The 21,729-nt window shown below is 41.1% G+C and overlaps 1 protein-coding gene across 1 annotated transcript; it reads right to left on the bottom strand.

Moving 5' to 3' along the window:
• Positions 1-242: 242 nt before the first annotated feature.
• Positions 243-21,485, bottom strand: ZBTB20 (zinc finger and BTB domain containing 20). The gene is made up of 3 exons (XM_066621920.1): positions 21,317-21,485; positions 2,593-4,185; positions 243-661 (listed from the first exon to the last, which is right to left on the bottom strand). The coding sequence occupies exons 2-3, from the start codon at positions 4,163-4,165 to the stop codon at positions 243-245; spliced, it is 1,992 nt and encodes a 663-aa protein (XP_066478017.1). The 5' UTR covers positions 4,166-4,185; positions 21,317-21,485.
• Positions 21,486-21,729: the final 244 nt, after the last annotated feature.

Here is a 21,729-nt window from a genome sequence, read left to right as displayed (position 1 = left end):
TCTGGCCTTAAGGCCACCATCAAAGGAAGGCTGAGATAATTACTATTCACCCAGCTTCCAGAAATGTAATGTACCAGCAGGCAAAAAACAGTTCTTCATGTAGTACAAAAATGAAATGAAATAAACAAAAAGTAAAAATGAAAACAAAAAAATCTTAAAATTCTAGTGCCATAGCTTTTTGTTGTTGTTGTTTCTCTGGTTGGGTTTTGTTGTTGTTGTTCATAACAGAGAACAGGTTTTACTTATCCATCCGAAACATGCATCCTCATGTGGTCATTGAAATGCTCAATTTGGTCAAACTTAGCTGGACAGACAGAGCAGACGTACGTGGTTCCCTCTGTGCAGGCCATCACTCCAGCAGGCAGAGCCCTCGCACCAGTGCCTGTTGTGCTAGGTGTTCCATTAGTGGCACTGTGCAGAGCCACATGTCTTTCAAGCAGGGTCTTGTGTGAGAATTTTTTCTTGCAGATGTAGCATTCATAGGATTTCTCCCCACGGTGGAGTCGCATGTGCACATTTAGGGAGCTCTTCTGGGTGAAACGCTTGTTACAGATGCTGCATTGATAGGCTCTGACACCGGTGTGAGTCACCATGTGTTTGATTAGGTAATCCTTTAGGGAGAAGGATCGCCAACAAATGCTGCATTGGTGGGGTTTCTCTCCTGCATATTGGCATAAGGAAAAGAAACAAGGAAAGAACCGGGAAAAAAAAATTTAGCACCAACTCAGATAAGCTAGCACTTGGCTAAAAGTTCTATATCTATATTGTGTAACACCCAATGACTGACACTGAATTATAGCAAGCTGAGTTATATAGTATGACATAAGGGAGAATTGCATTAAGATGATATCCTTGGCTATAGTCACATCCATAGTGGGTGGTATGACAGAGTAGCTTTACAAGGGACAGCTAAGGAGGGGGTGCAGCAGTGTCTCCTAATTTAGATTTTTTTTTATACCTTGCTATACCTCTTCTTATTTCTTTCTACTCTAATAGAATATACCCTTTATCTTGAAAGGTTAAGGAGAAATTGTTTGAAGTGTATTTGCAGAGACACATTTCTTTGGAAGTGGAAGGGTCACTTCTCTCTCTGTAGCCTCATCAATTAAATCTTTAAAATGACAGATTAAATACTCAAATACAAAATTGTGGATCATGTCTGCTTGTCTTTGCCTTCTTGAGAAATATTGGGAATGTTTTTACAGCTAGATAAATAGCAAAAGGAAGACTCTGAAGAAGAGAAATATACTGACAATATATTAAAGCCATTTCTGCCCAATGTTGCATATGTTTCACAGAGACCAAAGGTGTACACCTGTGGGCCGGGCAAAAATGGGTTAATCCAAGGACCTTGAAGAAGATAGCTGGGCCTTGTCTCAGAATCAACAGCATCCAGAATTCATGAAAAATTGGTTTAGTCTCAGAACATAGCTTGCGTTTTTTTGGTTTTTTTTTAAAGGAAGAGGACTATCTATGAAATCTAGGAACATTTATCTTTTCTCTACCTAAGAGAATTTTTGTTTGCAATCAGCAAACAATGGCAGTTTTTTCAGCCTGGGAGGTCAATTTTCCTTCAGCTAAGCTGCTGAAACTGGATGATGATGGATAACTGAGTGGACTCCACCCTCCAAAAATTTTAGTTTGGACAATGAATGCTAAAGTAGTTGGTTAAATTTGCTTAGGAGAAGCTACCATATAAGGAATAAATAGCTAGTTTAACAATTGCAAGCAAAAGTTAGTAAGTGGACTGATAGTTGACAAGAAAGAGAAAATTAGCAGTTCCACAGGTAAGGACCTGCTACTATTCAATATCTTCATCAATGATTAGAATGAAGGAGTGCGTTTTAGAGATATGAAATTTACTTATGATACAAAACTAGGAGAGATTTTAAATACTCTGTGGAACAGAAAAAGTTAAAATAGCCTTAATAAATTCAAGAGGTGGACGAGAGAAGGCAGACTTGAATCAGATTAAAAAGCCCATTTAACCCACCATCCTGCTTCCCACAATGGCCAATCAGATGCCACTGAATATGCTGAAATCTTTGAGTGTACAAAAGGATCTCAGAAAAAAGATGGACAACAACTATTAACAAGCTCAGGAATGTGAAGCAATCGTTTTAAAATGCATGGGTGTATTTTTAAACACCCTAATTTTTAAGACATGGTTCCCAAACTGGTGGGTCGCAACTCACCAGTCTGGGAAGCATGTAGCACTGATCCCTTAAGTGGCAGGAAGGGACAAAAGCAGCAGTGTGATCTTGGGGATTGCATTACTGCCTTCTCCCATACCCCGCACACACTGACAGTGCTCCCAACTCCCTTGTAAGAATTTGGGAAGTACTGTATTAAGAGATTTTCAAGACAATTTTGTTTTCCTATCTTGGGACAAGATGTTGAACTAGATGATCTATTCTACTATGAATGCTTTCAGTGTCATAAGAGTAACAACTAGTCTGAATATTTAAATGAGTAACATTTTGCCTACATTAGTATGATAGAAGAAAACCTCTCCAAACCAACTGCATAGGCATAAATGTGTCCTTACTGGGCTCACAGCCTTATGCATAAGTGAATGGGCCACATACTCACCTGTATGTACAAACATGTGCTTGACGTAATTCTGTTTGGCGGTGAAAGTCTTGTTGCAGAGGGTACACTCGTAAGGCTTTTTTTCACCCTGCCCACCTGCTGTGCTGTGGCCTGCAGAAGGAGCCAGGGGCTGTGGGGCTGGCAGTTGGGCGGTAAAAGTTGACAGCCCAGGCTGGGACACTGTCACAAACTGTGTCTTTTGGCCTAAGGACTGGGGCAGACTGAAGAGGAAAGGCTTAGGGCCACTGCCGGCAGACTGTGTAGTAAAGAGTGCAGGCAGGTAGGTATTGCCAGCTGTGCCTATGACTTGTGTGTTGCTGGTCAGGGTCAGCGGCATTCTCAGATTGCTGGTGAGGGTTTCTGTCTGGTGTAAGTAGAGCTGGGTACTTGGCAATGGTTGGGCAACAGTTGTAGTGACAGAAGGCTGCAAGGTCCCCTTTTCAGTACTGGTGCTCATGGTGAGCACTGTGCTGTCCCTTTCAGTGTCATTGCCTCTCTCTGGTGAGGAAGAGTTGGCAACTATGTGCTGCTGCTGAGCGCCTTCAGCAGAAGCATCGCTTTGTTCTGCTTGGGAAGGCTCTGGTTGACCTTCTCGGCTGAGACTAGCCATAAATTGCTGTTCAACAGAATCAGGTTCAGTGCCAATAGAGGAACTGACTCCAGAGTCAAAGCTTTCCCCTTTGGGCTCGCTCTCAGTGCCTTCTGCTTGATCAGTATCCTCAGTGCATTCTTCAGACTCGTTGCGTTCTAGAATTTGTACTCTTTGCTGTCCATAGTAGTCATAGTCATCATCCATTTCTTGTTTGATGTGAATATTGCCCATCAGGGTCTGGATCCGAACTGGACGTGGTTGCTTCCGGCAGTGTGTTGTTTCTGGAGTGGTGGAGAGATACCGCTCCATTTGTTGTGAGCGCTCATGGATTCGTGTAATCCAGCTTGGGTCCTCCATGTGATGGTCTCTAGAAAGTCCCAATGCTGTTTCATGGTGGCTGACCACTGCTCCGCTGTAGAAAGAACGCTCTCCACTGCCATTCTGCATAGAACAGGCATATAGAGCTGAGTAGATCCTGTCCACGCTGTGTTGTGAGTGGCTCTGAAGATAGCCAGATTCTGTGTCACTACTTTGTCCTGAAGTGGCTGATTCAGGAGTTCCTCGGGGTGTCTCCTGAGCAGAATCCTGGATCACTGGATAGATGTCACTCACATTCTGTGAGACAATCCGTGTACACTCATCAATCACAGTCTTGATCTGCAGGATGCTTGCTGCTGTGAGGATCTGCAAGGCCTCTGATTGTGAGACCCGCAACACTCCACTGTACATGAAGTCAATGAGCTTTTGCACTGACTGGACTGATACCACAGAGGGAATTTCAATGTCACTGTAGCCCAGTAACAGCTTGTCCTGGAAGAAGGGGCTGCCAGCCGCCAACACACAACGGTGGGCGCGCAGCATGCTCCCGTGAATGCGGACCGTCACATCACAAAAGTGGCCACGGTTGCGTTGCTCGTTGAGGGTCTCGAGCACAGAATTGCTGAAGTTGTGGAGATTGATGCTGTGAATGCGCTCTGTCATCCCCTTGCAACTAATGTTACCTGCAATAATGAAAGGCAAAAGAGAAGAAAAAATTAGAATTTAGTAGCTGCATGTTGATTGTTTATAGAGAAAAAAAACTATATTTAGTTGTGTACACACAAATTGAAATATTTACTAGCCAACAGTACTCAAACTAATTTTAATACTGGCCTAAGAGAGCATCATCTCTGCAGTACTTCCGGGGGGGGGGGGAGGGCAGCTTTAGACATTAATTACGGGTTTGTTGTTATTATCAATTGAAACTGAAACCTGAAACTACAAACCCTTATTTACAACTGGCTTTGCATCTTTACTCATATTCCTTTTCTGAACATACCTTCAACGCTAACCGGCAATGAGCATATAAATTGTGAAAGGAAAGTCTGTTCTGTATTAGTTAAAGAAATGATTTTCAACTTTGTCAACCTCATGGCACACTGACAAGGTACTAAAATTGTCAGGGCACACCATCAGTCTTTTGACAATTGACAAGGTACACTGCGCTGTTAGTGGGGGGCTCACATCTCCCAGCGGTCCTATTAATAAGTGACCCTCCTTCAAACTCCAATGCACACTTGCAGACCATTCATGGCACATCAGTGTGCCATGGCACAGTGGTTGAAAATGGCTGCGTTCAAGGGTATTTAAAATTCTTTCTAGTACCAGTCCTTAGATTTCTACACTTCTCATTTCTGGTACACTTCTGGTTCATTCCTGGATCCTTGTGCCTATATTCAAAGCTACATACAAAGGAGGTCTTGCCCCCTCTTATCTCTCAGCTCTAATATCCTTCCTGTAACTTTCATTTCTTTGACTTCACAATCCTCAGCCACCAGAAGTTTTCCTTCTTCCTCAAATGATTTCACTTCTTCTCCTTTACTGCCTTTCATTCATGTGGTACATGGTTGCTTCCACCTTTTGTTCTCACAACAACCCTGTGAGGTAGGTTAGGCTGAGAGATCTTGACTGGCTCAAGGTCATTCAGGAAGCTTCATGGCTGAGCAGGGATTGAACCTAGATCCTCCAGTGTAATTCTTGAACCACTACAGCATCCTGGCTCAGAACTCCCTCCTAGATCACCTGTAGGATTTTATTTTATATAAGTCCCCTTCCTCCAAGGAGCTGCCTGGCATGCTCAGGATGCTGTGGCAACCCCGTGCAAAAGGTAGGACAAAACAGTGATCTTAGTCTTCCTATCACCCAGATCACCATTTACCTACTCATCAGTAAGCACTAAGTCCAATGTGTGTCCTGCCACATGTGTTGGGGCAGAAATAACTTGTGTCAGGCCTATGGTTGCTAGAGCAGCCATGAAATCCTGACCACTCCAAGTCCAGGGGGCCTTAAAGTCCCCCAGAACCAATAAACATCATCTGAAGGGGCTTCCTGCATGTGCTAGCATTATCAGAGGTTCCGCTGGTGGCAACAAGAGAAAGGCCTTCCCTACAGTGGTGCTACAGCTATGGAACTCCCTCCATATTGAATTAAGAACTGAACCCCCCTGTTGGCCTTCTGGTGGGAGAGTCAAGATGTTTTTTTACATACTGTCATTTCTCTGTTTTGATTATTGATTTTTGCTTGCAATTTTAAGTTGATTTATTTTATTGTATTTTATGGATTATATTTATATATCCAATAAAGCATTGTATTTTATAGTGGAGTTAGCCACCTTGGGATTTTTATTGTAAAAGGGAAAGGCAGGATAAAATATGTTAAATACCAATAAGTAAATAACATCTGAGTCAGAGGCTGTTAGAACATACATGTTTTGGTCTATATAGACGTGTGTTCACCTGTGTCACTGAGCAAGTGTATTAACAATGTGTACATGAAATTGCTTATCCTTCCCCATTTATCCTGGTACCACTTTCCTCACCCTCTTCTACTTCCTTTAGGTCTATTTTTTAGACAGTGAGTCAAAAGTAACAGTTCACTGAAGTGGGAACTGTTTTCTCCTCATGTATGAAGTGCCATGTGCATTAATGGCGCTATATAGAGAATAAATGATAATAAGCAAGTTATCTGTAAAATGAATTCTAGTCATTGGATATATTCAAAATCGTTGATAGAGGATTGGTAGATATGTGAGTCATAGCAGCTGGGTTATGGGCTTATAAAAAGCTAGCTACATGTAACACAAAAATACACACAGCCATTTGGCAGACAAATGCCAACTGAGGAGCAACTGAGAGTGGAGAAATGGTGCATAAGCAGGCGCTTAAACCTTTCACTGTCCACAATTTTCCCACTTCAAACTGCTTCTCTAAGTGGTTCCCTCCCCATAGGGTTTCAAATGCATGATTGAAAGGGCAAGGTTAAGTACTCGCTCCTCCCATTACTTCTCCAATATCAAATTCTCCCTCAGAAGCTGCCTTCCTTAACTAAAGAAAAGGCACCAGGGCTCTGATACACAGATTTGTGTGTGTGTAATTAGTACCCTGAGTGACCAAGAGTGCATGATCATCAGGATGACTGTACTCTGAAGTACAGGATAGTGACTAGTGAGGAAAAGCAAGACAACTGTTGGAGAAGACAATGATTGCAGCTTCTGGAATGAGCAGCCTATTGGATCTTATAGTCATTTTTGATATGGCAAAAACCAGCAAGAGGCAACTTTTATTCAGAATGGTTGCTATTATTTTTGACTATGCCCTCACCTGGTAAGATCTGATATTTACCATATCCTCAAGCATTCTAATTTTTTCATTTTCCAGTACAAGGGAAATGTACTCAATCCAGTATAGAAATCCCAGATCTCCCTAGAGATCTGTACAAACAGAAGAAATGCTTGCCAACTGAAAATGACATGTAAACGTCACTTTGTCAAAAATTAACACAAGAATTAAGTTTCAGTAGTTCAAGCAGTGAAAGGCCTTCTATTCCTCTAGAATTCACATTGTCCCTTAGGTTTCATATATGCTAAATCAAACACTTCATCATTACTAGTTTCAGAATTAAGAGATAGACTGAATTAAAATACTTAATAAATAAACTCAAAGATAACAAAGCATCAGTGACTTGTGTGAAAATCCATAAACAATCTTCTTTACATACAAACCACAGTAAAGAATAGTAAATTACTTTTCTTACAGTAAATGTAAGAAAAATAAGCTTTAGTTTATAAATATACGCATTCATATTCATTCCCTCACTCACCTAATTGTCACTGCACTGCAAATCCAGAACAGAGAGTGAGCAAGAGAAAAGACTTATGTTTCATTCTGTTCCCAGACCTGCCACTCTCTTTTAAGTTAATACAGTGGGAAATGTTTCTGTGGAATTGAAGTGTCCTTTGTTAAGCAATCCGCTTTTGCCCAGTGAATATCAACATAGAAATCCCAATGGACTCTGCATGAGAAACTACTGTAGGAGGGTTTGCTCCTTTTTGTGAGAGCAGGTCCTGATTGAAGGTGTATTCTGAAAAGACACAGGAATGAAAGGGTGTGAAAATGCAAAGGCTATTCTTAACCAGGCAGGCAATGAATGGGCATATAGCCCATGAGAGGGACGGGTGGAGGAACATAACAGATTGTACAGATGTGCATACTTTCAGAATTGTGGTGGGACAAGGGGATTTCATTCTGCTTGTGAGGGTTTGGAAGGTGTTTTGTTCTCCCTTTAAAACTTACTAATAAAGAGTCAGGAATATGCATGTACTGTTTCAGAAAGAAACATCAGAATATGGCAGATCTTTTATGTTACACGACTACTCTAAAAGAAGAGTCAGGTACAGAATTCTGAATGGTGGAACTGTTAATTGTAGTGTTTGAGTGCACATGTAAAGCTAGTAATTATTATTTACAAAGGTGACTCAGGCTGTAGATCCACAAGCCTGTTAAGATGGAACACTAGTAGATAGTAAATTGGTTTCTCAAAGTTGAGCTGAACTAATTTCCATAGCGAACTATCCTTGTATCCAAGGGCATCTGCATGCCATTAACAAGTAAAGAAAGTATAGTATAGTATTGTATTGAAAGTATTCAATAAGTATTCAATACTTTTAATAAGAAAGTATTCAATACAAGAAAGTATTGTATTCTGTTACAGTTCTTGCTCATGTCTGCACTGTGTTGAAGATTACTATGGCCAATCATAGGATTTATTTTTTAAAAACAGTTCTAATCCAAACCTACGGGTCCTGGCAGTTAAAAAGCAGTAACCTAAGTGAGGTGAAATGCAATGATGTTATGGCAAGTTGTTTTATGGCACACAAATTATATGTTGGGGTGGGTGGGAATGATTCATTTATGCACCATTCTAAAAGAGCTAAACCATCAGAGAACCACCTCCTTATATAAACCTTTATGTATGTAATTGGTAATCATATTCTAACAAGACTGCACCAAACACACTGCACATGTAAATATAATTATCCAACTGCCTCACGCAGGATGCTGCTGTACATTCAACAACAAAGCCCAATGGTATGCTATCAGATAAACACATTTCCTTAAGATCAGGGTTATGTTGGTTGTTGAACCTTGATTACTCATTCAGGTAACATACAAGTGGTGGTAACATCAATAATTTTTTTTAAAACAGGGTTATATACAGCTCCCTTGCAGAACTCTAATAAATCGTAGCCCTGCACCAGAGCCTTTCCAAGAGAGAGGTGAGAATCTGGAATGTACTTAAGGGGATAGAGCACACACACTTAATCTATCCTGCCTGAATACAATACCAGAGTAACATTGTTTTATCCATATTGCAACTAGAAGCAGCTCCAAACTTTATGCTGCAATCATGTTTACAGCGTGTGCATTAATGTTTCACTGGTATTTTCTACAGCAAGGGTGTGATGTGTGAATGATAGACATGTATCTTCAGATATCCATGGACATACTTGGCAAGTATGTAGCCCAATCAGACATGTACACAGCTATATGAGGGTGCATGTTTATCATTCATGGCAAACGATTACAGCACCAAGTTTGAAGTCACTCTAGGCATCCTCATAACATAAATGTTTAATGATTTAATAATGATAATTGAGCAAAACAGCTCAAATCTAGCCCATTAACCTTTAACATAACAGAAGTATATTTATCATATTACATTATATGTCAGTTATGATTACCTCATTTTAAAATATGATGGAGAAATGAAAAGGCCAATAACTCTCCCCCACTCCCATCCAACCACTGCAACTCTTAGACTGAAGCCAAGAATACTGAACCAAGGGACTCAAACTGACATCAGAGAATTTATTCTCTTTCTTTCCCTCCATCCACATTGTTCTTTATGTCACATTTAACAGATCTCACTGTGAGCTTACTGTCAGCTCAGCACAGTTCCAGCTTTATGGTAGCACCGACAATTAAAATTGTATTAACATGAAACAATTTTATGTGGCAAAGTGAGTCTTGCGTTTTCATACAAGCCTGAAAACTTCTTTTAGTGATTCCAAACACATACTGATAGAAAAAAGAAGTTCAAGACTGTAGTTCAAATTCTTTTTCGGCTCTTATTCTTTTGAAACCAAGACTCAAACCAGATATTTTCTTTCAAAGAGGGAAACTCATCTTGGGCTATATTAAATCATGGAGCACAACACAAGTGACTACATACATTACTGCACTGACACGTCTGGGGAAAGGGAAGGTAAATATAACCCACTGCCAACAGGCCGCAGGTTGAGGTTGAGATGAAGCAGGTAGTTGAGAGTGGGTGGCTGGGAGGCACTACCCTGCACACATCCACTGGCTGAGGCAGTCACCTCAAGCCCAGTTGTAGTCAGTGAGCTGTTCCTGATTGCTGATCCACATGATCTGCCACAGAACCTTGCACTGATCTTGCCTGGGTCTGCACCAAGATAGATGCCAGAAAGATGGGCAAAGTCATGCAAAGAGAAGAAATATTAGCACAGTGCTCCTCAAACCACCATGAATATTTTCACATTGTTACTTGTGGCTGCACAGTTTATACATGAGAGCAGAAAAAGGTGCCTTGACTTATACTGAGCCAAACCACTGGTCTGTCTAGTTCAGTATAGTCAACAACGGTTGGCAGTGGTTTGGCAGAGTTTCAGACAAGAATTTTTCTATGCCCTTCCTGGAGACGGTGGGAAATGAATCTGGGACCTTCCACTTGCAAAGCATATGCTCTACCGCTGAGCTATAGCCCCATTCTGAGGAGGAAGCATGTAGGTTTTTGATATGTTTGTGGTGTACCTAATTTCAGACAGGTTTTGACCTGCAGAAAATGATTCAGGGCCCAATCCTAAACAGTACACGCTGGTGTGTACTGTAACAAACATGCTGTAAAGCATGTTTGCGGCTCCTCAGCGCTGCTCCAGCGCCAGAGCTAGCCCAGTGGAACGCCAGTGCTCCACTGCTCAGCTCTCATGGGGGCAGCAAAGACGTAGGTGGGGGTATGGGCAGAGGCAGGGAGGAGGCATTCCTGGTTGTGAGGAGGGTGGGGAGGAGGTATGCCAGGGAAGGGAGCAGCGCAGGACCAGTGGAGCTTTGCTCCACCAGATCCTGAGCCTCTGTGTTGGGCAGCTGGCATGACACGGAATATCAAAATTCTATGCCAGCGTGGAATCAAGTAGCCCCATTATGGGGTACTCAGCTTATCCGGAGGAGGGGGATGTAAGTTCCCTTTTCCTGAGGAGCCGCCGGGGATGCCTGCAAAGCGTGCAGGATGCAGCGGAAGACATTTTTTGCACCGTTGCAGCCTTATGCGCCACGCAGTTTAGGATTGGGCTGCCAGAGTTCAGCAATGGGGAGGGGTTTGCTTCACCCATCCTCTTCCTCCACCTGTCTCTTGGTTCCTTCACTGGTCTTGGCTTAGCCCCAGAGTAGTTCTCAAGTAGCCTTCAAGAGCCCTCTCATCATCAGCCCGTTTAATACCAATGCCTGTTTAATGCAAAAAATTGACCCATTTCAGACAACTTTCCTAAAAACAAAGAGTATAATTGGCTGGATTTGCAGATAATGAGAACAGAGTCACAGATAATGAGACTTAGTTGGCAATTCTGCCCCCTCAGATAAGCCAATTCGCAGATAGCAAATTCACGTATAAAGAGAACTGACTTTATGTGTTCGTCCCTTAATAATGAGAGTACTTTACAAAATAGAGCTTCCTGGTTGTCTGAATCTACCCAGAGAAACAATTCATACTTTTTGTAGAAGAGTTAAGTGAACGTTATTGTGCTGCCAGGGAGAAGTAGACAACTAAGGGCCCAATCCTACCCAATTTTCCAGTGTCGGTGCAGCCCTGCCAGCGGGACATGTGCTGCATTCTGCAATGTGGGGGCAATTGTGGAGGCATCCTCTAGGTAAGGGAACATTTGTTCTCTTTCCTCAAAGCGGCATTGTGGCTTCACCAGCACTGGAAAATTGGATAGGATTGGGCCCTTTGACCCTTATTTAAAAAAACAAAACAAAAAAACCCAACAAAAACAAATTGTATGAGATTTTACATCAACTAATAACCAACTGAAGAATTCAAACAATTTATATTTTATATTATTAAAAATGCTACAGCTCAGCTGTAAGTAAACATTATGTAAATTACAGAAGATTAACTGTAAATCTTCAACAGGATTTTAATCAGAACTCCTTATGAAAGGATTTCAGTACTTACTGTACTGTTGTTAACAATCAATATAACATCTCTTGATTCAGGCAAGCATCTAAAATAGTTTTCCAAATAATAAACTATTTATCCTAATACAAAAAGAGAAGTTCCTTCATCAAATATCCTTACAATATATCATGCATAGAACAAAAGTGCTATTTATTTCATTTGGTTAATAGATTGATGAATTATAAAAAATTGAAGGGAAAACACACACCACTTTAAAAGCAGCCTTTTGTATATACAATACACAAAAAATGTCCACATGATGGCATCCTTTCTTAGGAAAAGAAAGCTCCTGAATACAGTTGTCAAGAAGTAGTTTGATTGAACTCTAAAACATTTGGATCTGGGAAGAAGTTTCAACTCCACTGTTAGTCTTTTTCGGATGCTTTAAATAGTTGTCCAGTGGACAGAAATTCAACAGATAAAGCTTTTCCTCTCTTGACATCATGTTAGCAGAAATCTATACCTGTTGAACTCCTGCCAATATGCAACTATGACAGCCGTCTTAGGTCAAACAAAGAAAACAAAAAAGCAACACCATATGTTTCTCTCATAGTGGGTTTGCTTTTTACGTTGTTTGATTTCCCTCAGTAGGCTAGGGAAGCAGTCTTGACAAAGATGCAGAACCTTATCTTCAGCTCCAAAATTCAATGCAGCTGTAACTACCTTTCTTTAGATTTGCTCCCATCCTGGCTGTACTAAACTAGGAACCTGCTAGCATCTGAAAAGCAGCTGAAGTTAAGAGGTTGAGATAATCTGAGTTTACTTATTCCTGTCCTTCTGTAACTTGACACACCCATGTCTGAGTCAGAAGGAATGAGAGAGATAATTTTCCAAGAACAGCCTGGGCGCATGACAACAAAAATATAGATATGAGCCCTCACCCACAAGTACCTCAGGAGTTTTCAGGGCTGCTAAGCTTGTGGCTGATGTAATTTGTTTGCATCTATTAAGTTGTAGTTTGATTATCTTTAACCCCGCTTTCCACTCAAAGGGCCTTTGCAATGACTTCAGCAACAAAAACAAAATAAAACAAGGTAACCACTGAAAACATAAAATAATAGAGCAAGTGTCAAGTGGAGGCACAGTTTTGTATGAGTCAGAATCTTCATATACACGCATTCACTGAGTTTATGTACTTGCTGCAAGCTTGGTAAAGGACTACTGTGATTGAACAAATCATGATAGTCACACGTTTAGCCCCTGCATGGAATCATCTGTTCAATGAAATGACATCCACTGAGCACTTACCAGCCCCAAACTCAGTGATTAAATGTGCTCCTGAGACACTTGCATGGTCACTAGCAAGTGCAAATTAGTCTATAATTTAGATGCTGTAGAGAAGGGATTTGTGGGATAACTTTAAAAATAATTAGAAATGGATGATAGCTGGAGTTGCTAATGCTAGCAGAATGGGCTAAATTAAATGCATTGTGTAATTTTTTAATGTAAGTTTTTTTCCTGTAATCTAACTATAATTTTTTTCCCTCATAATGAATGCAATGTGCATATTCAAGGAAGAGATCCATTTATTTTTCACAACTGTTAGCCATTTGGCCAGACATCATTCTTCAAGGTATGGTCTTACAACTTATTTTGGAAGCACTCAAACTGCAATTTCAAGTTGTTGATGAAATATAATTTGTTCTCCATACTCCTTCCACTCCTGTTATTGTATCTACCTCATATGGAGCATGGCTGCAGTAGGGTCAAAGGGCCCAATCCTATCCAATTTTCCAGAGCTGGTGCAGCCATGCCAATCGGGAATGCATTGCATCCTGTGGTGGGGAGGCAGTCACAGAGGCCTCCTCAAGGTATGGGAACATTTGTTCCCTTATCTAGGGGCTGCATTGTGGTTGCACTGGTGCTAAAAAGTTGGATAGGATTGGGCTCAAAGGTAGCTATTGGCTAATGACATTACTACTGTTGAGTAAGACCTCTCTTGCCTCATGTATGCACTATTTTGTGATCTCTTTTACAGATATTTTATTATAGACATTATTTATAATAGTATAGTATATAGTATAGTACAGGGGTTCCCAAACTGGTGTGTCACAATGCCCCAGCCAGGAAAGCCCTGTTGCTGCCCCCTTAAGGGGCTGGGTGACAGCAGCAACAGGACCTCTGGTACAGTATATATTTTGGCACTTCCCATTTTCACCAAGTGTAACAAGTTCCAGGTTAACTGGCAGAAAACTTATGGTGCTTCTGTAACATCCTGTTTTTACAAATATGTATGTGGACCATGGGCACTAGACAGGGGCACCAGACAGAAAGCTAGCCTAATTATAGCAGCAGGTCTGATTTTGACGATTCATCGGAGGTATTTGTATTACTCAGAAAGATCCTTAATACTTTTCACAGGTGTGTAAAGATTCACATACAGGTGGTGCCTTGGTATCAGTGGGGGATTCATTCCTAGACCCCCTATGGGTATTGAAATTCGTGGATAATCAAATCTGTGGATTATCTATTCTCCTATCCTCCGATCACAACTGAAGCTCTACTCTGGTTGTATTTGGAGGCTCTTCTGAAAGGAGGCTCTTCCTCCTGGAAGAATGAAAACTGGCACTCCTGAGGGTTGGGGAGTGCACATGGCCTCCTGGCCCTCAGAAGGGCCTCTGAACAGGCCTTCGAAAGGACAGCATGTAGGATAGATCTGCAAGTTCAGGACCTGCAAAGAGGTAAAACTGTGGGCTCCAAATCTGCAGATAAAGAGGCCCCACTTATACTTGAGTGGTCTTAAAATATTATCACGTTTCTCCTAGAAGTTCCTATCATATATCATTTCCTGTCTCTAGTACAATATACATGTATATATTAACATTTCAATGATAAAATTATAAAAATGCTTTCCAATATGTTAAAAAAATACTGTATTGCCTCATTCATATTTTCAGTGATTAAGAAGTAAAATTACTTGTGAAACTACTTTTCTATATTGATATTATTCTCTCTCTTCATATTTCCAACCAGTCTAGTTCTTTCAAAATGTGGATTTTGATACTGGACTTCATATTTCTTTACTTTATAAATCGTTTCTTGAAAGATTTACAACATCGACTGAAAACCTGTCTCAGTACGCATCAATAATTAGGTCCCTGTTGGAGCGCATATACAAAATCTCAGAACAAAGAGATAATTGTATTTCACAATGCACTGTTAGAATACCACACTCTTGGATAAAAGCAGCATGCTGATGTAAAGTCTTCACAGCATTCCTGAAAGTCATACAGTATGTACCTTATACAAATCAATAAGTAGAGTTCCAAAATAATTCAGTTTCTGATGAATTCCTAAAAATGTATAAGAATAGCTATTTTGTTGATTTCAAGAAAAGAAATGTTTCACAGGTGATACTTTTTATTAGAAGAAATGTGTTGGTAAAGACTGCAGAATTTCAGTCTCCATGGAACTCATTACTTGAAAGAGTTCTATACAACTTGAACACTTGCTTTCTACCATATATTGCCAACACTTTTGGTCTAATGCCATTTGAATCATTTTCAAATGATTGGTCCCTGCTTGTCAACCTCCAGACTATAAGTTCAGATTTTATATACTTTTTGTTCCAGTATCATTGTGTTTTCTTCTTTGTGCTTAGGGATTGGTACACTACATGCATCAAGCAACAGAATTTCGGCATGATCCTATACTCTGTTTGCGTTGGAATGGGGGAGGGGGAACGGGCAGTGATGGGAGCAAGTGGGTAACCTGGGTGTGGGAAGGTGCGGCAAAGGCAATGCTGGCATGAACTTGGCCACCTGAAAGGTGACAGTAGATATTCATTCTGATAACGGCTCCCTCAGTCTCTAAGAACATAAGAACAGCCCCGCTGGATCAGGCCAAGGGCCCATCTAGTCCAGCTTCCTGTATCTCACAGTGGCCCACCAAATGCCCCAGGGAGCACACACTCTGTATATTGCACTGAGCTGCTTTCATACTGCCCCATTTGTACTGGAAACAAATACACCATCAAGTCCCACCATCTTATGAACTCTAGTTTTTTCTGAACAGATTGCATTTGTATTTTGTATTTGTGTTTTAGAAAATAGAGGTTATACAATTCACCTGAGTCTTATGCAAGGGTTATGTTCTGAGGTCAGCACTTAATGCCAAAATCATGCATAGTCAAACTCCCTTAAAGTCAACAAATATTTACTGTCTCTTTAAGAAATAAAAGCACAGTACAAGAGACACAAAAAGAAACGGCAGCTTCATTTTCCTGCTTCACTCCCTTCTCCACTCTGGGGGATAAATAGAGGAAGTGGAATGGTGAGCAGAATTGCCTGCACCTCCAAAACTATTGTTTTTCTCTTTTATTTTTTTCTGGGGAGGGGGTGTCTGAAGGCATATACTTGGATTTGTGCAAGTAATTCGCATGTAAGATGCAGCCGACTGTAGTTCTACATTTGTTCATTTACTACATTTTGTGTTATTAGAGAACATTACAGAATACTACAACTCAATTTTGCTTAAGAGATGGATTTAAAAAAACATGAAATGATCTTCTGTCTGGCCGCTGTTTCCTAAAAATGTAATAATGAATAAAGGATAAATTGTACCTAAAGTGATTTCAATAATAAAATAGCCAATGAAGTGGCTACTTTTAATGCTTAGGCAGGTGTCTTGTTTGCTCCCTGGGACATTTGGTGGGCCACTGTGAGATACAGTAAGCTGGACTAGATGGGCCTATGGCCTGATCCAGCAGGGCTCTTAGGTTCTTATGTTCAATTCAAACACAAAGCCAGACCAAGGTCTAACATCTCTACACATAGCAAAATAAAATGTTCCCGAAACAGCTAGGTAGGTGGGTGGGTGGGGGTACTACCAATCTTGGATAATCCATACAAACTGATATGCAGTCTGAAAATGGCTCTAGGATTACAACTATGCCCAGTGAATATTATTTTAGTAATTTTATTTTATCTTTTTGTAGCTACAGGTACGTTATCTAGTACAAGGGTGTCAAATTTGTTTCATATGGTGGGCTAAATAGCATTTATGATGCCTCCTGAGGGCCAGAAGTGATATCATAAAGCAGGAAGTGATGTCACTAAGCAGGTCATGACCAGAAATAAGCACTTTTAAAACTTGGGAACTCATTACTACAAATGACAGAACAGAAAATATACAAATCTGGATCAAATTTTCAAGATATGAGAGAACCCAATTACACAGGCCTACAAAATTGAGGGTCAGAAAAGTTTTTCCCAAACTTTATGGTGGTTTGATATGAATTTGGGGTGCCGATTCCAAAAATGATATCCATTTTGCCCTATCATGTCTGGTTTTGGAGATATAGTATAGCCTCATTAGTGAATGGTTCAAGCAGCTTCCCCATGAGGAAGCCATGGTGTAGGCTTCCTCATGAGGAAGCTGCTTGAACCATTCATCAAAGAGGCTATGCTGTGTCTTCAAAACTAGACATGATAGGGCAAAACAGATACCATTTTTGGAATTGGCACCCCAAATATACACAGGAATTGGTGTTAATGTTTAAGGAAGCAAAATGTGGGTTGGCCTGTGTAATCAGCAGTGACACCTCAACATAGTTCAGCAGCTGAGAGCAGTCTGAAGGTCAAATAAAGAGCTTCTGGTGGCTGCTTTCGGCCCCTGGAGCTTATGTTTGAAACCCCAGTCTAGCAAACCAGAACTCATGCCTCAGGACCAGTGCTTGACAGGTAGTAACTGAATTACTGAAATTAAAAAAAATTAAACTGACATCAAATAAGATTTTGGTGAAGGATTCAGAACTTGATTACTGTGATGCATTTTAAGTAGGGCTGCTCTTGAAGAGTGTTTGGAAGCTGATGCACAATGCTCCAGTGCACCTCATGAGAATATTACTCATGCATGATAGATGATTGAGTGAGGGAGGCTAGATTCAGAACTGACATCTTAAGACATGATCCCTCTAAGGAATATCTAAGAGGGAACAAACGATTAACAAAAAATTAGCAAATTTTTAATTAATTTTTTTGATTATTTTTTTTAAGAAACACTTCCCCCCCTTACAGTTTCCGCTCCCTCCCCTACAGAAAACCAGTAGCAGTTTTGGCAGGAAAGAAAGAATTTACCATCCTAAGGCCAAGAAAACTAGAGGGCTAAAATGGCATCCCTCCCCTTTACCATTCACAGTTCTGGCTGAAAAATGGAAGGCAAGCACCTCACAGGCAGTTAAAATGGTGCCAGCATCCAACAATGAAGCTGGGGAATGTAGGACAGACTTGGGCACTCCCAATTTGTAAGGGGTCTGTCTGGCCAGTTCTGACCAATGCAATAGCGACAGGATGGCTGGAGTGTGAAGGAAAAGACACTCCCTGCCTGCTGCCACTTCCTCGAGGTGTGAACCAGGCGCCACAAATGGGGCGATTGCTTGTGCGCTGGGGCGGCCACATACCAACCGTGTTCTCACAGCAGTCCCAGGGTAAAGCAGAAAATGGCAGGCAGCAGTCGCATGTGTTAGAGAGGCTGCCTCTCTTGGGGCATTTGGTGGGCCGCTGTGAGATACAGGAAGCTGGACTAGATGGGCCTATGGCCTGATCCAGTGGGGCTGTTCTTATGTTCTTATGTTCTTATGCCTGCTAGCCACTGGGAAGCCCAGCCACCCCACAGCCCAAGTGGGGGGGGGGGGGAAGAAGAGAGGAAAGAGTGCTGGAAGGTGGGAGCTCCAAACAGGGTCACCTGACTGCAGCAATGCAGGGAACAAACTGGGTCTGGTTCCCAAGTGCTGGGAGCGCCACACCCCCTCTTTGGGGCTGGCCTGCCTATAGCGAGCTACAAGGGACAATCTCAACTGTGAGGAATGCCCCTGTCTTCATCAGGAAACAACCATTTTCAACCTTTTTCATCTCATGGCACACTGACAAATAATCTGTATCTGCAAGGGTTCCGTTCCAACTCCCCTCCGTAGACAGGGAACAGCATATATGAAGGACACCTGTATGGATAGTGGACCCTGCGTGCCCATTACATTACCTTTGTTTTATTGTAGAAGCACTTGCAGCGTGGGTGTTTCTTGTTTAACAGCCAAATGTGGAAACAACTAGCCTGCACGCTACAGAGATACTAATGGGAAACAGGAACTTCTGCTTCCTGTTAGTCGCCCTTTACGTTTGGTTCTTCAGTTAAGTAAGACTGTTAAACAAGAAGCACCCGTGCTGCAAGCGCTTCTACAATAAAACAAAGGTAATGTAATGGGTGTCTCCACAATCCCATGGATAACTAAATCTGTAGATACCAGATCTGTGGATATGTGGACCTGCCTGTAGTTTCTCCATGGTGGTGAAGCCAAGGGAAGGAACCTTTAGAAGGACTGTATTGTGGAGGAGAGTGTATAGTTGAAAGGGTCGTCCCATACAGTGAAACAACAACACAGAGGGGGCCACATGCCTGCGGATTCAGTTATCTGTGGAGCTTTGCTCCTCTTTCCTCTGGAGGGTGGGGGCAGGCATTAATCCATATCCGCAGTTTCAGGTAATGGCAGGGCGTTCTGGAACAGAATCCCCGTGGATATGGAAGCATGCCTAAATAGTGTTTTCCCTTTTAACATAGGCCCAAATCCTAACTAACTTTCCAGCACTGGCATAGTGGTGCCAATGGGACATGTGCTGCATCCTGCAGTTGGGTGGCACTCATGAAGGCCTCCTCAAAGTAAGGGAATGTTTGTTCCCTTACCTTGGAGTTGCACTGCCCTTATGTCGGTGCTGGAAAGTGGGTTAGGATTGCACCCATAGACTGTTTATTACTTGGACAACACAGATTTTACTAAGGTGAAAACCATTATTATTGCTACCATTATGCATGATGTTAACTCACAACATGTAGCTAAAAAAATCTGTAGGAAACAAGATACATACAGTGGACCCCCCACTTTACAATGAATTCACTTTACAATCAAATAACTTTATGATGGACTGTCTGTAGTAATACAAGGTTTATTTATACAATGTGCTCACAACTGCCACCAACAGGACTTTGTGCATGATAGATAAGCCAAGTAGTTATGCAAATGCAAGTGTTGCGTAACATCTCAGCCAATACCAGCAATTTTAACATTGTGGCTGTATGTATTGTGCTTTATATTTACAACACTGGGTAAAATGATAACTGTGGCTCCTAAAGAGTGCAATAAGCACCTTATAAATCACCTTTTAGAGAGGTAAATAGCTTCTGCGGCAGGAACTTCAATTTCTAAGGTTTTGGAATGATTGACAAAAAAAAATTTACTGGGTTCACATTACAATAATTGCACAATACAATGGTGATTATAGAACAGATTACCATTATAAATCAGGTGTCCACTGTAATTGCAAATTTTGATTTTGAGCCAATGTTTGGAAATACTTACTTGTGAATACAAATTTACTGATCTTTCATTGTTCATTTCCTATATGAGAGACCACAACAGATCTACCTGAAGACCCCAAACTTACAATGAAAGATCAATATATGCCCTTGATGAAACATCAGGTGTTAGGATGGAGTTCAGATGGGCATCTGGCCTTGCCAAAAGGAATGAGGCAATCTGTGTGGCCCGGGTGGCCATGAGCAAAAGATGGGAGGCAATTTTTGTGGTTCAGGTAAATGTCTGGTGAGGTTTGAGGTTTTGAATGAATTTTGAGGTTTGAACTGAATATCAGATTAGTATCTTGTCTGCACCAAAATAGAGGGGTTATTTTGGAGTGTTCAGAAGAGGTTATGATGGGTGTTGCGTTCAAAGAAGCAGAGTGGCTTCTGTGGTATTGATATGGATGAGTGCCTGGCCTCAATCAGTGAAGAAAAATAATCACTGGGGTTCTAATGGGCATATTTATTACAGTACGCTATCACATTTACTGTACATGGCTGTAAGGAGAGATGTCTGATCTTGCTTAAAAATAGAAGTGGGTTTGGGACTTCTTCGGGACCCAAAGAAGTTTGTGAAGTTTAAGAGATACATGCAGCAACTTAAGTTTCTTTCTAAGCCAATCAGTTTCTGGTTTAATGTATATAATAAAAATGATAAAAATGATAACAACAACAACAAGGTATTTATATACCGCCTTTCTGGTCATCGGATTACTCCTCTGACTTTATTCAATTTATGGAAGCTGGACTAGATGGGACTATGGCTGTTCTTATGTTCTTATAACCATGGGGCTGTTCTTATGTTCTTATAACCAAGATTGTTGCAATTCCTCTGGCTACAAAAACCCTGTTAGCTGTTTTGAACTGAAAATTATAAAGAAATGACATGCTCTTTGAACAAATAACTAATTAATTTGTGGAGTTGTTTTGTGCATTTCTGTTAATGAGATGAACTATACAAAGAAATTACTAATACTGGATATGAATATGATATGAGAAGGAATGCATGAAAAATTCCTCCTTGAAACTTAGGGTCCGTCTTTATGAAGTATTCATATGCTCTGAAATAAATGTCAATAATCTTATCTAGTAATGGGGCAAACAAGTGATCTCCTTGATGACAGTATGGGATGACACTGGAAGACTGTCCATCGAAAGAACATGTTTCAGTACACACACCCAGATATCCCATAATTGCATGACTGTACTCACAGTCAGGTGACCCTGTGTGCGCGTGTATGTTTGCCGATGAATGTGATGAATTGATGAGAGCTGGGCTCAAAGATGGGACAGTTTCAAAGTTCAGGCAGGGAAGGCCCGACTTGGAGCTGTATGCACACGTCTGCGTAATCTCATTCTCCTCAGACTCCTTCTGTTTTTCAGCTGTCTTGGGTTTCTTCCTGAAAACAAACAAAGAGACCTTTGAAGGAACTGGCTGCATATTCAGGAAAGGGCATTTTTAGAATCTGTTGAAAGAAGACTTTCTTTTTTTGTCTCATAGGGAGAAATCTTCTGCATACTTCATATTTGGAAATATGCCAATCCTTGTATTTACACTGAGACAACTAGGGATCATATTAAAACTTATGGAAGATAAAAAAAACAACTGCCCATTCTATTTCTAA

Source organism: Tiliqua scincoides, chromosome 3 (assembly GCF_035046505.1).
Source record: "Tiliqua scincoides isolate rTilSci1 chromosome 3, rTilSci1.hap2, whole genome shotgun sequence".
Lineage (NCBI taxonomy): Eukaryota > Metazoa > Chordata > Lepidosauria > Squamata > Scincidae > Tiliqua > Tiliqua scincoides.
The sequence above is the reverse complement of the archived record's forward strand: the minus strand, read 5'-3'. Positions and strand labels throughout refer to the sequence as shown.

Bases quoted from the DNA above. Each gene is read 5' to 3' on its own strand.
- ZBTB20 (XM_066621920.1), bottom strand. From the start codon at position 4,165: ATGACAGAGCGCATTCACAGCATCAATCTCCACAACTTCAGCAATTCT. The intron at 662-2,592 runs GTGAGTATGTGG...GCCAATATGCAG, and splicing joins GCACATGTTTGTACATACAG to GAGAGAAACCCCACCAATGC.